Source organism: Arachis hypogaea, chromosome 18 (genome assembly GCF_003086295.3).
Source record: "Arachis hypogaea cultivar Tifrunner chromosome 18, arahy.Tifrunner.gnm2.J5K5, whole genome shotgun sequence".
NCBI classification, from domain to species: Eukaryota; Viridiplantae; Streptophyta; class Magnoliopsida; order Fabales; family Fabaceae; genus Arachis; species Arachis hypogaea.
This window is the reverse complement of record NC_092053.1, coordinates 95,473,412-95,494,392: the sequence shown is the minus strand read 5'-3', so window position 1 is coordinate 95,494,392 and position 20,981 is coordinate 95,473,412. Positions and strand designations below refer to the sequence as shown.

General features: G+C 31.3%; 2 protein-coding genes across 3 annotated transcripts; both read right to left on the bottom strand.

The window, feature by feature from the left end:
* Positions 1–1,105: 1,105 nt before the first annotated feature.
* On the bottom strand, positions 1,106–4,157 carry LOC112772003 (uncharacterized). 2 transcript variants are annotated; one of them, XM_025816882.3, is made up of 4 exons: positions 3,905–4,157; positions 3,747–3,812; positions 2,576–3,133; positions 1,106–2,331 (listed from the first exon to the last, which is right to left on the bottom strand). In XM_025816882.3, exons 1-4 carry the CDS (start codon positions 3,974–3,976, stop codon positions 1,312–1,314), a joined length of 1,716 nt encoding a protein of 571 aa, XP_025672667.1. In that variant the 5' UTR covers positions 3,977–4,157; the 3' UTR covers positions 1,106–1,311. The 2 variants fall into 2 exon arrangements, with proteins under 2 accessions (XP_025672667.1, XP_025672666.1); XM_025816881.3 differs by having other exon boundaries at positions 3,899–4,150.
* Positions 4,158–15,708: 11,551 nt separating this feature from the next.
* On the bottom strand, positions 15,709–17,720 carry LOC140181404 (secreted RxLR effector protein 161-like). The gene is made up of 2 exons (XM_072224959.1): positions 17,087–17,720; positions 15,709–15,719 (listed from the first exon to the last, which is right to left on the bottom strand). Exons 1-2 carry the CDS (start codon positions 17,718–17,720, stop codon positions 15,709–15,711), a joined length of 645 nt encoding a protein of 214 aa, XP_072081060.1.
* Positions 17,721–20,981: the final 3,261 nt, after the last annotated feature.

The following is a 20,981-nucleotide window of genomic DNA, read 5'->3' as shown; positions in this document are numbered from 1 at the left end:
TTAAATATTAGTATCTGTATTTTTTGTTTATTTGTAATTTTATATATTATTTTATTATAAAATGGTTTTTACTATTGAACTACGATTGAATCGATAAACTACTAAATCAGTGAACCAGTAACAAAAACAGTTCGATATCGGTTCGATTTTCAGAACTTTGGTTATACGCAAACATAATTAATAGATAAAAGGATCTTTTTGCCATAGTTATCAAAACCGAACCGGATTGATCGGTCGACATGGAAAACAATGAACTGGTAGTCAAGTCGGTTCAATTTATGAATCAGATTGCACTTGAATAAAATCGATCAAATAAAAAAAAATCTTTTTGCCATAGTTATCAAAATCGAACTAGATTGATCGGTTTGACCGAAAAAATAGCGAATTAATAATCTAGCCGAAATTGCACTTGTAATAAAATCGGTCAAATTCATAAATCTTGGAGATTCGAAAGTGGGACCTTTGAAAGAAAAAAAAAAAGCACATTACCACCGCCACAATATCCTTTAAGGTAGAATAAGCTAATAATAATATGGATAGTATAAATATCAGAAGCCATACTGAATTCTCTCTTTTGACAAACACACTTTTAAAAGCTAATAGTGTTATGTATATATATAATGTAAAATATTATGTTTATTCTTTAATAATAATATTGTATTTATTTGAGTCACCAAAAAATTTAAATAAATTATTAAAATATTTTTTTTTCTTTTTGTATCATTAATTATGTCTAAAAATACATACATTTTAAGTTTTAATTTTTTATTTTAATTTTATTTTTATAATTTTTATATTTTTTTTAATTATAACCAGATTAATCGAATAAATCACCCAACAGTCAAATCAATAATCTAGTCATATGACCGGATCAATTACCAATTCAGTTATGATAACTATACTTTTTACATTAGATATTCAAACATAAAATTATTTTTTATTTTTTTATAAGATTTTTTAAAAAAATAATTAAAAAAATATTTTCTTAAAAACTCACCCAAACAAACCCTTTGTAACCCTTTGCGACTAATAATCTCATGTTGCAAGAAAATCTGAATTGTTTTTTATCTTCAACATTTATGTAGCATGATATTGCAATTCTATATTGGGGAAAATTTTTCATTATGGCATTATCCGAGATTCCGAGTATCATTTGTAATGTTTCTTTTGTAAACATTGGAATGATTCCCTGGCGTTGACTTCGCAGATTTTGAGTGACTTTCCTGCCACCATAGCTCCAATAGCGTTTGCGTATATAAATCATCTAACATCAGACTGTGCTAAATTCACCAAGAGACAAAATTGGATATGTTACACATTGCAGACAGTTATAGAAGAAAGTGAGGGATCAGAGGCTCCACTAATAACACCACCATTACTCCTAACTCGAATCAGATAGTCAACGGCGCTTTCAGTAATGACCTCGCCGGGGATCAAAACCGGTATGCCTGGTGGGTACGGACATACAAGATCCCCAGAAATCTCACCAACACAATCCTTTATTGATACTTTCCTTTTGCTTGCAAAAAAGGCATCTCTTGGTATCAACCTCGTGACTGTATCAGCAAATGGTGCATGACCAGTAACCACCGTCTCTTCAGGTTGATGAATGTGTGCATATGTAGCAGCTAGATGTTTTATGCCGAATATAAGCCTTTGGACATGATCTCTACAGGTTCCGAGATTAACCGCATAAGTAATGGATTTACTCCCAACGAGTTCACAGACAATTCTGAAATCCCTGTACAAGATCTCGTCTGCCTCATAACCTGACAAACCAAGCTCCCAAAAACCAACGGTAAGCCGTAACGGATCAATACCAGGAAAGGTTGGAAAGCTTGAATTTTCAAGGACTGAGATACCCGGGATGCGTTTTAGGAGGCACTTAGTTTCATTGGCTAGTTTGATTGCTTGGTTGAAAACACTGGCCAGGCTTTCACTAAGTTGAGCTCTAGCAGCGTCTAGAGATGCCAAAAGCAAATAACTAGGGCTTGTGGTCTGAAGAGTTTGGAGACATCTAGAAATTTTCTCCTTATCTACAATGTTACCAGACAGATGTAACATAGATGACTGAGTAAGAGAGCACAGAACTTTGTGAGTGGACTGCACAGTTAGATCAGCGCCTTGCTGGAGGGCTGAGTTCGGCAGCTCAGGATGAAAACCCAGGTGTGCACCGTGAGCTTCATCAACTATCAAAGGAATTTTATGAGAATGACACAACTCAGAAATCTCACTCAAGCTGCAGCAGATACCATGATAAGTAGGTGAAGTGATGAAAACTGCTGCTGGTTTTTTACCTTCCCTTTCTAGTTCCTGGATTACTTTCAAAACCTGCAGCAACATCTACCCAATCAGGATCAGCCATCTATCTACATGGGAAAAAAGGAAGGAAAGAACAAAATTTGATGAGATAACAGGAAGAGCTTATAAATATTGGCAAGCTAAGAAAGTACAAAATCCAGAATAAGTGCCCATCTCCGTTTACGAGTTTAAAACAATCTAATTATGATGGCAATTCTGGTCATATCAGTAGCAAATCCATGTTCAATATGATAGTGTATCAAATCTTAAGCACCTGTAATGGGGTGACACCACCTGCGATCTCCCAATCATTCTTATAATCAGGAATTATGTACTTGGGTACTGCGCCAGATAAAACCATAGCAGATATCACTGATAAGTGACAATTCCTAGGAAGAATCAGAAAGTCTCCGGGTGAACATGTCGCCAATATTGCTGCTTGGATCCCACAAGTAGTACCACCAACAAGAAACCATGTCTCTGATGATCCAAACAGTTTGGAAGCTTCTGTTTGTGCTTCTAATATGGGACCCTCAGGACAAAAGAGGTTGTCAAGCTCCGGAAGCTCAGGCAAATCATGAAGATATGGTCTTATTCCAATGAGCTGAGTCAATGAATCCGGAGCAGCATGCCCTCTGTTATGGCCAGGAAAATGAAAACTGGCAGTATTTAGTTCTGCTGAAGCTTTTAGTGCACTCACTAGTGGAGGTAGGCGATTTTGCTTGAATACTGCAGAGTGTCTACTTAAAACATGGTTATCTGTGATTGGTTCAGTAATCACTCTTTCAACGCTTTCATCTTGCACATGTACTGGTGGTACAAAGCTTCTTTCCTGCCAAACAAAAGAAACAACAAGGCGGCTAAGGTGAAGTCTAATGCAGTGAAGAAACAATTAGTTCATTCACCACATAAATGAGGAAGCAATAATGGATAAATAAATTGTCTCATATAATCCAGGTTATGAGACTATTCTTATTACCCCAGTGAACCACAGTTTTTGCTTCCATACTTTACAACCAAACAAATACTAAGAAACATAATGATAGACAACTTGTGCATTAATGTTCGTAACTCCTAGGTCAGAAAGCTTTTTTTTTTTTTTTTTCAATGTCTCAGTGCACACCAAGATTAGTTCCTAAACAAGCAATGAAGCACCACAGACTCCTCCTTCAGTCTCTGACTGAACCATCGCATGTTAAGTGTGTGAATCTTCCAGTCTCTTTTAAAATCATGTCCATTGTTAACCAGGTCATTTCCAATTAACTCATATTCCAAATTCCCAAGTTCCCACAAATTGTTTATTCCACCAACTGCTACTAATCACAAATTCACTTTTTTTTTTTTTTCTTTTTGTGTCATTCTGCAGCAATTTACTAGAGATACAAAGAAACGTGGGAACAAATGGATGTGTAAAGAACTATAGCAAAATAAAAGTTGAAGCTGACCCGAGAGGCAGGGTGAAGCGGAACCCTAGGTGAAGTTCTGAAAGTGAAGTTGTTGGAAGAAGAATCCTGCAAAGAATGAAAAGAATTGGATAAAATGAAGATAAACAAAAGAGAAAAGGAGAGATTTTGACTTTTGAGGTGTGAGTTGTTACTGTTACGGGAAAATGAAGAAACCAATTTGGTGCATAATTGGGAGAGAGAGTGAACGAGGGTGGGAACATCACTTCCATTTCCGTTACATTAAACTCTGTGGTGCCTTCCTCCTCGTCTTCCTCTTGCCGCTTCAGCTGTTTTTCCAAAGGATAATTAGTTAATTACATTTATTATTGAGGCCGTAGAAGAATGAGAGGATCTATTGGGTGCGTTTGTTTTTGGGAATTATCTATCGTGGGAAGACCAATTGTATATTTTTTCTTAATGTTTTGAATAGATTAAATAATGTTTTATTTTGTCACCAAAAAAAAATAATGTTTTATTTTATGAAAAAATAGTAACTAGCATTTTAAGGTTAATTAATTTTTAAATAATATAACAATATTTTAAAGTTAATTTTAAAAATATTAAAATACCAAAGTTAAATTATTAACATATCCCGTAATAAATAATTTTTAAAATTATCCTTATATGATTAACTAAGATGATATGATTGTATTAAAACTTAGGAATTTTTATATATAAAAAAGTCTATAATATTCATACACTTAATTTTTAAAAGACTAAAATAATTTTTTATGATTAATTTTAAATTATTAAATATCCTTTTTATAATAAAACTTCTTTAATTATATTTCAAATTATAAACGTTAATTTTTTAACAAATTAAAATATCTTTATAATTAATGTTCAAGAAAATAAAACAACCTTTAAAGGTTAATTTTTAAAAAAATCTAAAATACAATTAATTCATATTATTTAACTGTATTAGAAATTAGAAATTTGAATATGATTTAAAAAAAAAAACAAAAATACTCTTGTAATCCATATTTAAAATACTAAAATAACTTTTAATTATTAATAAAAAATACTAAATTATCCTTTTAGGGTTAATTAATATTGTTTAATTATATTAGAAATTAGAATATTTATCTAATATAAAAAAGACTAAAATATTTTAGAAATAATTTTAAGAGACTGAAATATTTTTTATAATAAAGAATATATAATTATTTTAAAAATTATAAATTATAAATTTTAAACAAACTAAAATGCCTCTATAGTTAAATTGTAAACTCAAATTTTTTTTATTGAATTATCAAAAAAATATTAGATCATAATAAGAATTTTTTTTGGACACGCAAAACTCTACATATGAAACTTAATATATTGTCCATGCTATTAAACTTTAGATTCTTAGTAATAAAAACTGGATTTATAACTTTATATAATAAAAAGGTTAAAAATTCATGTTTACAAAAGAACCCTCGCATTATTGTCAAATTCATCATGTACCTTGGTTCTTTAAGAATCTAAATGCTCTTTCTCAACCTAAGAAAACTCCTTTTGTTTGTGTTTTAAAGGTGAAAAATATCTTTAAATTTTTTAAATACAGAAGTGATTTTGTATTTAAAGTCACGTTTATAAAAAATAACAAATTCTATTCTTTGTGTTTTATTAATTAATTTTTTTTTATTTTTTTCTATTAACTCTATTTTTCATGCTTGTTATTTTTTATTTATGAAATTTTTTTATGAGTTCTTTATTTATTTATTATTTTAATTTTTTGTTAAATTTTTTGTTTGATATTGTATATTTTTATAATTATAATTTTTATATATTATATTTATTTTTATCTTTTTATAATATAATTTATTCATCTCATTAAATAGAGTAAAGAAAAAAATTAACATAAATAATAATAGTAGTAGTGAAAAATTATAGTGTACTAAAAAAGAGTATTAAGAGTACTAAAAAAATATTATATAAAAAATATACTAAAAAGTATAAAAAAAATTAAAAATATTTAAAAAAATAATAATATAATATTATGTCTTTTTAATAATTATCTATCTAAAAATAATTTTAATTAATATTATCCAAACAATATTTATTTTATCAAAATTAATTTTGTTAAAATTATTAAACATAAATTATGTTGACACAAATTCACTTCTACCTAAAATCAATTATATAAAATCTCTTTTATTTAAATTTCAGTTTGACAAAAGCCAATCCAAACATACACTAAGATACAAATTACCTAGATTGAACGAGAGATAAGATTATTCGTAGATCGTCTATAACGCTAGGAGGAGAACTCACTGAAGGACGGATAAATGGCTATAATGTAATTTTTTAAAAGATAACTTTTCGAAATTTTTTTGTTTCAAACAAAAAAAATATGTCATAAAAAACTGTGAGTTTTGGATGAATTATTGGAGGAGAAAATTTTATCAATGAAAGTTAAAATTTGTCAACTAATTTTATGACATGTTTTTTTTTTGAATGAGAAGCTCAACACAACAAGTGGAGCAATGAGTGTAGCAAAGAAACAAAGCAAAAGCAAAAAAACCCATAACAAAAGCAAACATAGAAATCCCTTTGTCATCTCCGACATTGCCATCAACAACAGAAAGGGTCGACACCTAACCACTCCTTGTAGTTCAGAAAAGACAAGTTGATAATCTCCTCAACCCCTTTTCTTTTGTTCTGAAAAATCCTCCGGTTGCGTTCCAGCCATATGTTCCAAATGATCGCACAGAAGCACATCATCCATCTCTTGCACTCTTGTTTTATTTTTGAGTTCTCAGTCCAACTTTAGAAATGCTCCTTTACTGCACCTGAACACACCCATTGCATTTCAACATATGATAACCAAGCACACCATACTTGTCAAGAAAAGCTGCAACCAAAAAATATATGGTGGCCATATTCAACACCATTGTTACATAACACACATAAAGTATCTCCTTGGTGAATGACCCCAAGTCGACTCAGTCTCTCCTTGGTGTTGACTCTGTCAATCAGGACAAACCAGACAAACAACTCTACTCTGGGTGGGACAAGGCCTTTCCAAATGGTCCTTATAAAACTATAGCTTGATATATCCTCCGAGACTATTTCCACCTACAACACCTGCACAAATGAGTTAATATTAATTTTATGACATGTTAAGATCAGTTAAATTAATAATCAATAAAAATAATAGAGTGGTATAAAAGTTTGATAAAAAAATATATATTTTTTGTTAATTTTTTTGTGCAAGTTTTTCATGTAGAAATTTTTTCAGAAAACATAACAAGTTACAATTATACTAGAACAATTTGGAAATGATTGGTTCTTCTAAAATTTAAACTGTTTGTATAATTTATTCTGATAGACGAAATTGACACTAAAGAGAGATTGAATAGACTAAAAATTATTGGTCATAGTGATAATATTTATGCTTTGTGTAAGAAAGATATTGAATTTATTCATCACTTGTTCCTTGACTATGAGTTTATTTGATAGGTGTGGTGTGCATGGTTGACGGACTTTGGTAGAGCGTGTTGGAAATTCTTAAAATTCCTTAAATCCAAGACCATTTATGTTCAATCATTAAGAAAGAAATACTTGAATGCGGAAACATACCTGAATTCATAAGCATGAAAGTTTGGTTATTTGATTTTCCTCAATCAAAGCGTTTTTTATCCCTAATAGGGTTGAATCGCAATTTCTCTGATAGGAAAAGAGCTACAGAGGCGGCTTTGGCATATTGAGGATCAAAACCTTAAAGTCACTGTTTATATTTGAGTGTGGCACTCATTAAACCCTAAACCCCAATACAATAGCATCTCTAGTTTTATTCTCATTTAATTCCAAATTAAAAGTAATAGTGACTTATTTTATTAGCATTTATAACAATAAATGATATCACCGTTATATAAGTTATTTAATATGAAATAGCCTAATTTGTAATTATATATATATATATATATATATATATATATATATATGTATGTATGTATTTCCCATATTAGAAAATAATAATTTCTCAACAATCTCCCACTTGAGTTATACATATATATTTTTCTGAGATAATCACATCTTATAAATTTTATTTGCGCATCTGAATATTATTTCTCTAATTACTTTAACAATCTAGTCCATCTCATATATTAGTTATGAAATTACCGTAACTTTTATCACATTAGTGGCGCGACGAAACCACGATGATCACTATACTAATACACTCAACAACATAGATTAAATTTGGATGAGAAACTTCAGAAATTACATGCGAAAATGATCTCATCCATGCCTATTTCTAGTTGGTCCAACTATAATAAACCTTATGAAATCACGAGTCAGAGTGAAAATAAAAACTAAATACTTTATTTTTGTAGAAATATTTATTTTCGTAAATTTGTCTAAATCATATGAGTATCCAAATGCACACTCCTACTAAAACAATAAATCATAAAATGATATGACACCTGTATAAATAGTATCTACATGAAAAATTTTGGATGTTTATTTCTTATAAACCAAATATACATACATTTATGGAGTTTGTGCTAACTTATTCACAAGACACTTAAATACTCTAAACTCTTATTTAACAAAAAAGTTTAAAATATTAGGCTACTAAAGATTTGTTTGGGTGAGTTTCTAAGAAAATATCTTTTTTCGAGTTATCTTTTTTTAAAAGATCTTATGGAAAAGTAAAAGTAATTTTATGTTTGGATATCTCATGCAAAAGATCTTTTTATCTATCAATTATGTTTGGTTATAACAATATAAAAGTACTTTTTGTTTATTTATTACATAAAAATATACTTTTTTTTTTAAAGAAAAAACATCTTTTAAAAAAACTGTAATTCTCAAAAAAGATATTTTTTATTTTTTTAGTATTTTTACTTTTACTACTAGAAATTTGCCAAACACGCTAAATAATAAAAAAGATATTTTTTTATTGAAAAAAAGATCTTTATTTTATCAAGATAATGACACCTAAACAAGCACTAACACATTGTCATAAAATAATTCAAGTAGTCTTTTAAATTTATTTTCATAATTTGTGACAAGTATTTGTTGTCAACAAAATGGATGCCTTTAAAAAGTATTTTATATTCAAGTGTTTTAGTAGAAAGAATAACACGTATTTTATCAACACATTTTTAAAAAATTCTTCCAATAATAATATGAATATACCTGTAATGTATCAAAATTGACTTAACATCTAATAAAGTCAGAGTCTGAATACCAAATGATCTCTAACTTTAGTTTCTGACTTCATATGTATGAACATATAATATTTTGCTCTAACAAAATTTGTTTGTTTACTATTTAGTGATCCATTTTTAACTGAATCAAATATCTACTAAAGATACTAATAAAATATAAAATAACTCTAAGTGTACAGATTTATTATCCATCAGACTTCTGCTGAAACATAATAAATTTTATGTACTTTTGAACTTTATAACCTTTTTGAGGTACCTAATAAGACTATACATGTCTCTCTTAGAGCTGAGTATCTAATCTTATTTACAATTCTATATGCCGTTGACATACAAAAATAGTGAAAAATTTGTATAAATTATCAACCGCATTTATTTCAAAAGGACATGTGAGATAATTAATTTGATGAAATATAAGTTACTAATAACAAAGTCTTTCTTTTTTTTTTAATTTCTAAAAAAATTCTATTTGAAAATAGACTAACATTGGCAGATATAACTTTAAAGCAAAATAATATATTCACACAAGCTACATATCATATAAATAAAATTCATCTAATAGTAGGCCTATCACAAATATCCAGCACAATATTAATATTTTAGTCTATGGACGAAAATATTATATAAGCGGTATTTTTAATCTGATAATCAAACATTGATGATGAATGCTGTCAAGTAATAAGTCTATCTTTGGACAAACCTATTGATTACATAGAATCAAATAAATATCACATGTTTATTACCACAAATGCGCATGTAATTTGGTTAAGTACAGAACTTTCTTTGAGTCGACCTGTACTTGCATAAACTACACACACATAAATTTATTTAATGCGATTTACCAAATATTCTCAACAAAATTATGTCAAATAATATGCCTATCTTTGGATCAACTCATTGTTCACATGAAAACTTGAGAATTATACCTATTTATTATCGCAAATTTTTTTATCAATTGGCCAAATACCAACATTTCTTTGGATCGATTAGTGGTTGCATAGTTAAATAGAAAATAAACACAAAGTTAAATGTTTATTTTGGCTAAATAATAAACTTCTTTTGGATCGATTATTGTTTGTATAAATAATAAGCATTGATTTATTCTTAATCGATTACCTAAATATATAAATATCATTGATATGTATTGTAACTCAGCCAAATATAGACTTTCTTTTGAGCATACTAATATTCGTATGAATTACATATTGCCATATTTCTAATATTTTAAAATAAATCAATTTTCACAAAAAAAAAAAAAAAACTATTTTGATAGTATATTATTCAATTAATTTATTCTAAAACTAAATTTTATAAAATAAATAAATATAATAATTTAAATTGTTATTAATTTTTTAATGTAACAAAACTAAAATATTTATATAGCATAAACAATGATAAATAAAATTATAAAGCATAATATAACAACTATATAATATTATACGACCTCTTTAATTATACATATATGTACGATTACGAAGAGCTATTAATTTCATTGTGTAACAAAATTGAACTCATAATAATGAACTATAAAAAAATAAAAAATCAAATTTCAAACAAAATAAATATATATAACACAAACTTAATTATGAATTAAAATTCATGCTATACCATATATTCATATTTGCAGCAACATTCATGCGACGAACAACAATTTAAACAAAAGAAAAAAATTTTCGTAATTATACACACACGGTACATATGCTTATTGATTAATTCATATTTATTATGAGGATTCATAATATTATATAGTTCATTATCAAATTATTATCTCAATAAACTCCTTTGCAAAGGCCTTTTAATCCATATTATTATTATTATTATTATTATTATTATTATTATTATTATTATTATTATTATTATTATTATTATCAATGAATTAATTCTTTGTGTTGAGTCTGCAGCGGAATTTTGACTTCTAATAGATACAAAGTAATATGAAATTGAACGCTACTCACAATAATGCACTCGCTATATAATTACTAAAGAAAAAAAAAAGGAAAGAAAATGAATAATTGCTAAGGATATGTGAATTACTTTGATTTTATTTTTTGAATTGAATACATTTTGATTTCACTCATTTATATAGTTTTCTAACTTCTATAAATAAAATAGTTTCCTATAAAATCTCTTTAACTATCCACCATTTTCTCTCTTCCATCCTTTATTTGCCTCCTTTGTTTTCTCTCTTCCGTTCTTTTATTCTCACAATTCTCCACATCGTTCACAATTTGAAATCTACTCAAATTTTGGACGATCAAAGTATAGTATTCATATCTGGTTGCGTCAATTTTACAGTGACTGCCTACGTACCCTTGTTCAGGATCAAACCAATCGTAGTTCCTCTATTTCTCCATGTAATGCCTAACATGAAGCAATATTGAGCAATTCCAAACAGTGTTGGAACTTGTTTCCTGACACAAATTTAGTCAACATATCAGCAGGGTTTTCATCTGTGTGTACTTTTATAAGAGAAATGTTACCTTTCTCTATAACATCGCGCACGAAGTGATATCTTACATCAATATGCTTGGTACGAGCATGATGAACCTGATTTTTAGCCAAATGAATTGCACTTTGACTATCACAACTCAGATTCACGCAATCTTGCTTCAACCCCAAATCATCTAGAAGACCCTTTAGCCACAATGCTTCTTTCACCCCTTCTGCTACTGCCATGTACTCAGCTTCTGTAGTAGATAGTGCCACTGTAGCTTGTAACATCGATCGCCAACTAACTGGAGCACCTTGTATTTTATATACATAACCAGTCATAGAACGTCTTCTATCTAGATCACCAGCATAATCAGAATCAACAAAGCCGCTAATTTGACATGATTTTCCACTAAAGCATAAACCTGTGTCAATGGTACCCTTCAAGTATCTTAATATCCACTTGACTGCTTCCCAGTGTGCCTTACCCGGGTTTGCCATGAACCTGCTAACAACACTGACTGCCTGTGAAATATCTGGGCGTGTACACACCATAGCATACATTAGGCTACCGACTGCACTAGCATAAGGTACATTTTCCATGTAAGCCTTATCCTCTGCTGTTGTGGGAGATTGTTTACCAGAGAGCCTAAAATGTGGAGCCAACGGCGTTACCACCGATTTAGCATTTTTCATTTCAAACCTTTCAATGACGCGCTCAATGTATCCTCTTTGGCTCAAGAACAATTTTTGGCTTGATCTCTCTCTTTTAATTTCCATGCCTAATATTTTTCGTGCAGCACCCAAGTCTTTTGTTTCAAATTCTTTACCAAGTTGAACCTTTAACATATCTATCTCTACCTTGCTCTTAGAGGCAATAAGCATGTCATCCACATACAATAGAAGATAGATATAATCACCTCCAGGAAGCTTACGAATGTATACACAACAATCATAATTACTTCTGGAAAAACCTTGTTTTAACATAAAGGAGTCAAATCGCTTATACCATTGTCGAGGAGATTGTTTTAATCCATATAGCGATTTCCTCAAGCGACATACCTGACTTTCTTTACCCTCAACCTTGAAACCCTCAGGTTGATACATGTAGATTTCTTCCTCTAAGTCACCGTGCAAGAATGCAGTTTTCACATCTAGTTGTTCCAACTCAAGATTACCATGAGCGACAAGACTTAAAAGCACCCGTATGGAAGTGTGTTTCACCACAGGAGAAAATATCTCATTGTAATCAACACCTTCTTTCTGTGCAAATCCCTTTGCTACTAACCTAGCTTTGAATCTTGTACCATCTGACTTAGTAGGATCTTCTTTTCTTTTATACACCCACTTACAACCAATTGCAGTCTTTCCCATGGGTAATGGGACCACATCCCATGTCTTGTTCTTATGAAGAGATTGCATCTCTTCCTCCATAGCGACAAACCAACTCTCTCTATCTTTGTCTTTGATAGCATGTTTGAAGGTAACCGGCTCATCATCCTCCACTGAAAGTGCATAATCTACCAAGTTTAGCTGCCCATAATGTCTCAAAGGCTTGTCTGACCCGAACTTCTGAACAAATTTATAATTCCTCTTTGGCCTAGTAGATGCCAAAGAATCCTGCTGCTGCTGTTGTAATGCATGTGCATTTTCTCGCTGAATTTCCTCATGATCAAGTTCATCCTCTGCGTCATCTCGAGTAGCATTAGGATGCTCCACCTGAACATTATTAGAGTCTATTTGTTGGTATTTAGACTCTATCTCCACCACTTGAGTATTTGAACTTTTTCCAACATCACCATCATCTGGCACCACATCTTTAGACAAAGCTACCATAGATTGTTCATCAAAGGTAACATCCCTGCTAATTACAAACTTAGAATCATTTACACTCCAAAGGCGATAGCCTTGAACCCCTCTTGGATACCCCAAAAAGATTGCCTTCTTAGCTCTATCATCAAGCTTATTATCTTTGACATGATAATAGGCTGTGCATCCAAAGACTCTGAGTTTCTCGTAATCTGCATGTTCTCCTGACCATACCTTATAAGGTGTGTCTCCATCTAGAGAAAAATGTGGGGATCGATTCACTATGTAGCAAGCTGTAGCAACCGATTCTGCCCACCATTCTCTGCCTAACCCGGAATTAGAGTGCATACACCTTGCCTTCTCAAGTAGCGTACGATTCAGTCGTTCGGCGACTCCATTCTGTTGTGGTGTTTCTCTAACTGTCCAGTGTCTTGTAATGCCTTCTCGGTCACAGAACTCCTTGAAAGCCCCATCCGTGTACTCTGTGCCATTATCAGATCGTAGAGTTTTCAGCTTCCTACCTGTTCGGTTTTCAACCATTGCTCTCCATCGCTTAAAAGTATCGAATACCTCATTCTTATGTTTGAGGAAGTAAATCCAAACATACCTGGAATAATCATCAACAAAAGTAACAAAATACCTGGAACCACCCTTGGAAGTAACTTTAGCCGGGCCCCAAACATCAGTATGCACGTAGTCTAACAACCCTCTGCTTTTATGCTTGCTTGTAGAAAACTTCACCCTATGTGCCTTTCCATACACACAATGCTCACAAAATTTCATTTGTGGTTTCTTCATATTCTTCAGCAAACCTTGTCCACAAAGCAATGATAGACCTTTCTCTGACATATGTCCAAGCCGCATGTGCCATATTCTCGTGCAATCTGTTTGATCTCTACTTCCATCGATTCTAACTGCTAACTCACCTATAACCGTTGTCCCTAAAAGAGAATAAAGATTACCGTGACGAACTCCTTTCATCACTACCAAAGAACCACGAACAACTTTCAGTACCCCATTTTCCGCAACTATTTTGCAACCATTTTTCTCCAACAAACCTATGGAGATTAGATTTTTCCGCAAGTCTGGAATATGTCTCACATCCTTTAAGGTTCTTACGACACCATCATGTATCTTGATTCTTACAGTACCCAACCCCACAGTTTTACAAGCATGATCATTGCCCATTAAAACTGTGCCACCATTTATGCTTTCATAGGTAGTAAACCACTTCCTATTTGGACACATATGGTGAGAGGCTCCTGAATCAAGAATCCACTTATCGAAGATTTCATAAGATTGTTCTGTCACAGAGTAACAATCTTCCTCATCATTTGAGACGTAGCTTGCTTCTTGCTTTTCTTTTGGGTTTTCGTTGTTCTGTTTCTTGAAAGCTATCTTCTTATTTGGACAATTTGCTTTGAAATGTCCAGCTTCACCACATTTAAAGCATGTTCTCTCCGCGTGAGGTCTAGATTTTGTCCTAGACTTTCCACGCTTATTACCTTTTCCTCTTTCATTAGTCCTTCCTCTAGCCGCGAACAATCCTTGTGCTTGATCATTATACTCTCTTCCATTTGAAGATGACATTACACTTGTAGCAACCTTACGTAGATCATCTGCTAAAAGTGATGCCCTCGTCTCATCCATGGTCAGAGTGTCACCCACCAGCATCAATGTCTGCACCAGATTTTCATAAGACTTCGGTAATGAAAGTAACAATATGAGTGCCTGGTCTTCATCATCAACCTTCACATCTATATCTTTTAAGTTTGATATGATCCTATCAAACTTATTGATATATTCTCGGATTGAGGTGCCTTCCTCCATCTTGCATGTATACAATTTGGATTTTAAGTAGATCCTGTTAGTTAGAGTCTTTGTCATGAAGTTACTCTCTAACTTTAACCAGACGCCTGCTGCAGTTGCTTCTTCGTTCACCAAGAAAGCAACATCCCTCTCAAGGCATAAGATTATTGCAGCCCGTGCCTCAAGATCTAATTCTTCCCAATCCTCATCTTCCATTCCTTCCGGCTTTTTCTCTTTTCCCGCTAGTGCCTTGTGTAACTTTTGTGATATAAGCAGATTTTTCATCTGCATCCTCCAATAGGAAAAATCATTTTTTCTATTGAACTTCTCGATTTCATATTTGCCTACTTTGACATTACTACTAGTAGAAGCCATTATATTCAAAATTGAATTTTACCACTCAAATAATGAATAATATAATGTTGGCTCTTGATACCAATTGTTGAGTCTGCAGCGGAATTTTGACTTCTAATAGATACAAAGTAATATGAAATTGAACGCTACTCACAATAATGCACTCGCTATATAATTACTAAAGAAAAAAAAAAGGAAAGAAAATGAATAATTGCTAAGGATATGTGAATTACTTTGATTTTATTTTTTGAATTGAATACATTTTGATTTCACTCATTTATATAGTTTTCTAACTTCTATAAATAAAATAGTTTCCTATAAAATCTCTTTAACTATCCACCATTTTCTCTCTTCCATCCTTTATTTGCCTCCTTTGTTTTCTCTCTTCCGTTCTTTTATTCTCACACTTTGCCTATGAGCGTATAAGATAAAAAATGTCAAAGGTCTTTATTCCAAACTCCCAACATTGAATTCAAATATAATAATAATAACAAAAATTTTGAATTCTTTTTTAACGAATCAATATAAATGCTATTCTCACATACTTGGGCAAAATATATATACGAAAACAAGAAATTTTATAAATTTGATTTGAGTCTAATTTTATAAACTCAAATTAAAATTCAATCATAAATAAATACATTTATAATTTTTTAATGATTCAATTATAAATTGTTGGGTATATGATGATGGTAAGATGACAAAATCTTATATTTATGTAGTGGTTTCAAGGCATGATTAGATCGCTTTCTTTAGAGAGATATTTGTCCCCACACTTAGTTGCTATAGGGTTGATGACAATACTCTCCCAGGATACAATGAAACCTAAGAATTTCTTAATTAGCAATTGTAAGAAATTCTCAACTCTCTTGAACAAAAAAACTCTTAATGGTTGAGTAAATTGTACACTTAGTACTTAGTTTCTGAAATAGTGGACAAGGACTTATTTATACATATTGCACGTAGCAATTATGATTAGTTACGTATACAAATGGTTGTGTCTTTTCTATTGCCAATAGATACAATGTTTTGAACATATACAACTCTTAAAGAGTTGTGTCCCTTTAGCCAATAGACACAATGTTTTGAACACACATAATCCATAAAAGGTTGTGTCCTTTCAACCAAATGGTACTAAACGGTTAGTAACCGTTTATTAATATTAATAATATTAATAATAATATCAATAATATTAATAATATTAATTAATCAAATTTGTAAATACCCTTCAATCCCCCACTATTTACAAAATTTAAATGTCATACAAGTATATGCATAAAGAATGTGTCACTAAGATTAAACATTCTTTTAGTGTAAATTTTAAAGTTCTAACGAAGTAATAGGTGTCTAATCGATTAAACCTATACTCCATATGCTAGTACCAAAAATCACACACATTACTTATACCCTCCAAGTTCAAGAGTTTACAATTTTAAGCACTTATATGGCCTTGTGCTCATCCTGGTTTCATGAATATTTACGAGAATAAAACCTCTAAGATTCTCGATTAGAGCGGCACCACTCTTATATTCATATAGGTGGAATCTTTTGATAGATAATATTATCATTCCATTAAGAGTTTAAACTCACCCTCCTAATTTATTGTAAATAGCACTAAATCATATACCTTAGTGCTCCAATTGCTAAATAACTTGTTATTACCCATTAAACCTTGAAACTAGTGGTCTACTAGAATAAGGTTGGGTTCCCATCATTTAGCAATAGTAGGTTTTAATCCCATTTTTGCAGTAGTTTCTTTGATTTTATCCCTTGACAAACCTTTAGTCAAAGGGTCTGCTAAATTTCCTTGAGATCTTATATAAGTAATGGTAATTACACCATCATCTATTAGTTGCCTCACAAACTCATGTCTCAAACTTATATGTCTAGACTTTCCATTATAAACCTTGTTATATGCTCGAGACATGGTTGATTCACTATCACAGAAGATTGAAATGGCTGTCATTTGCTGTGGCCACAGCTTTATATCATATAACAAATTTCTTAACCATTCTGCTTCTTTACCTGCGGCTGATAAAGCTACAAACTCAGCCTCCATAGTAGAATGTGTAATACATGTTTGTTTCTTTGAGGCCCAACTTATTGCTCCACCACCTATGGTGAAAATCCATCCTGAAGTGGATTTGTTATCACTAAGATTTGTAATCCAACTTGCGTCGGAATAACCTTCTAAAACTGCGGGATAATCACTATAATGTAATCCCAAGTTTATGGTTTTCTTGAGATAACCAAGAACTCTTGTTATAGCTTTCCAATGTTGATTGCTAGGCTTTCCTGTAAACCTTGATAATTTGCACACAGCAAATGCTATATCAGGTCTAGTACAATGCATTGCATACATTAAACTTCCTATAACACTAGCATATTCTAATTGTGCTATAGGTCTTCCCATGTTTCCTTCTAACTTAAGATTAGGATCATACGGCGTATTGGATTCTTTAATTGTGAGATGATCAAACTTTTCCAATACCTTTTTAATATAATGAGATTGACTTAAAGTAAAGCCAACTTCATTCTTATGCACCTTTATGCCTAATATTGTATCAACTTCATTCAAATCCTTCATCTTAAATTTAGAAGTTAGATACTCCTTCGTTATACGAATTCCTTCTAAATTGTTCCGATGATTAACATATCATCAACATATAAACAAATAATTACTCCATAATCTTTAGTAAATTTTGAGTAAATACATTTATCCGCACTATTATGTGAGAAGCCATTTGATAACACCACTGAATCAAACTTCTCATGCCATTGTTTAGGCGCTTGTTTTAGCCCATACAAAGAACTTTCTTTTCATTTCCGAGTAGCACATAGCTTTCCGGTTACTCCATATATATTTCTTGTGGAACATTAGTATCATTTTGGGGATATTCTGAATTAGAAGTTGAATAATTGATAAATTTATTTTCAATAAATTCTATCTCTCTTGATTCAACAACTACATTAGACACTAAGTCTAATGTTTATATGCTTTAAAATTTTGAGCATATCCTAAAAAAGTGCCTTTTATGGCTCTTGACCCCAATTTAGTTCTCTTTTGATCAGGAACTCGATAAAAGGCTAAACACCCCCACACTTTAAGATCATTTAAATTAGGTTTCCTTCCTTTCCAAATTTCATAAGGAGAAACCTTTCTATGTCTTGATGGTATCCTATTATGGATATGACATGATGTCAATAATGTTTCACCCTATAAATTGTAAGATAATTTTGCATTTAGTAACATTGAATTAACCATATCTACTAAGGTATGGTTTTTTCTTTCTTTTCCTTTCTGCCAAACTATTTTTTGCGGAGTATATGGAGCGAAATATTCATGCACAATACTACATAATTCACAAAAGTGATCAAATTCATTAAAAAACTATTCTTCACCTTGTAGTGATACAGGGATCACCACTTGTAGATCACGAAGTCTACTTACAAGGATTTGTAATTCATGAATTTGATCCATGACAGGCATAGTATCATTCATAATAAATTCAAAATATTTCATCATAATAAACTTATCTGTTCCTTGTCGTTTAGTATTGTAATTTTCTTCCAAAGATTTACAAATCTCCAATGGTGATTGAATTAACATGTGACCTCGACATGTAATAGTATCTCCATCACGTTTCTTCTTCAATTGAACAATCTTTTCTTCCTCTTCCAGTGTGGAATTTCCAGCAGCATTGGCAATTGATATAGCCTTTGGGTTAATCACATATGCAAGATTGAGAATCGAAAGAAGAAACATCATCTTGCCCTTTCAACGGTTGAAGTTTATTCCATCAAAGCGATCTAACTTGACAAACTCTTGATTCGTGACCTTGAACTTGGTGTTTTAATCTTGTGCCATCTTCAACTATTATCTCTCTAAAATTGTTGGGTATATGATGATGGTAAGATGACAAAATCTTATATTTATGTAGTGGTTTCAAGGCACGATTAGATCGCTTTCTTTAGAGAGATATTTGTCCCCACACTTAGTTGCTATAGGGTTGATGACAATACTCTCCCAAGATACAATGAAACCTAAGAATTTCTTAATTAGCAATTGTAAGAAATTCTCAACTCTCTTGAACAAAGAAAAACTCTTAATGGTTGAGTAAATTGTACACTTAGTACTTAGTTTCTGAAATAGTGGACAAGGACTTATTTATACATATTGCACGTAGCAATTATGATTAGTTACGTATACAAATGGTTGTGTCTTTTCTATTGCCAATAGATACAATGTTTTGAACATATACAACTCTTAAAGAGTTGTGACCCTTTACCTAATAGACACAATGTTTTGAACACACACAATCCATAAAAGGTTGTGTCCTTTCAACCAAATGGTACTAAACGGTTAGTAACCGTTTATTAATATTAATAATATTAATAATAATATCAATAATATTAATAATATTAATTAATCAAATTTGTAAATACCCTTCATAGATAGTTCTAATACTACTTGTTAAAAATTTTTAGAATTTTTTAACCCAAAATCATCCATATTAAATCATTAAAAAAATACTTGAATACGAAAGCGTACCTTAATTTGTGAGCAAAATTATTAAAAGAATTTGGTTCTTTGATCTTCCTCAATCAAAGCCTTCTGTATTGCTAATAAGGCTGAATCACAATTCTGTGATGGGAAAAGAGTTATGGAGACCGCTTTGATATATTGGGGACTAAAATCCTAAAGTCACTATTTATATTTGAGTGTAGTACCCATTAAATTCAAAAACCCAAATACAATAATATTTCTAGTTTTATTCTCATTTAATTCTAAATGAAAAGTAATAATAACTTATTCCATTAGCATTTATAACAATAAATGAGATTACCGTTATATAAGTTATTTAATATGAAATAGCTTAATTTATAATTATAATTAATCCATATAACCATGGTATATCCGTGGTTTGTTATCTGATGTGGAATTTTTTCACTTTTTTTTTAGTTTTCTTTTTTTCCCAAAAAAGTCACTTCAAGGATCTTAGCTTTTTGTCGCACTCATCTTCTCTATTTTCTTCTCTTTCTTTATTTATGGTGTGCTTTCCTCCCCCCCCCTCTCTCCCTCTCTCTCTTTCTCTCTGGCCCTAATTTGCTTTAGGAGTGAAATTGATCCATGTTCAGTCTCATTCTGGCTCCATTTCTTTTCTTCTATAGAATTTCAAATCATCTCCTATAGTTGTGAACCATAAAACCCTTCCAGAGATTATGATAAAAATCTATGGAGTTTGAGAGAGGTGCCAGGGAGGGAGCAGGAGCGTGCTCAGTATTTGGATAGTCAAGTTGGATCTATCAATCTTCATTGATAGAGGTGCCAAGGAGGAACGATCAAACGGGGTTATTAGATCCAGTGGCAGATTATTCTGGAGGGAGTTGGAGCGCGCTCAACATCTGGGTGGGCAATGTGGGAGGATCGATACCCAGGCCAAACAAAAAGGTTGGATCCCGTGGTTTCTAATTGAACATTAAAACAAATTAAAGACATTTATTTTTTCAGTTGATTTGTGTTCCTGTAATTTTTCTCGAGTTTAATTCCAAATTTAAAGCTTTTGTATATTTTCTGAACAAGGTCGTTTGTTATTTTCATCTGTTGACAATGTTGTATTTATCTTTCTATTGTTGATGAAACAGTGAAAAGTGAGTTGAAGGCTAAAATATT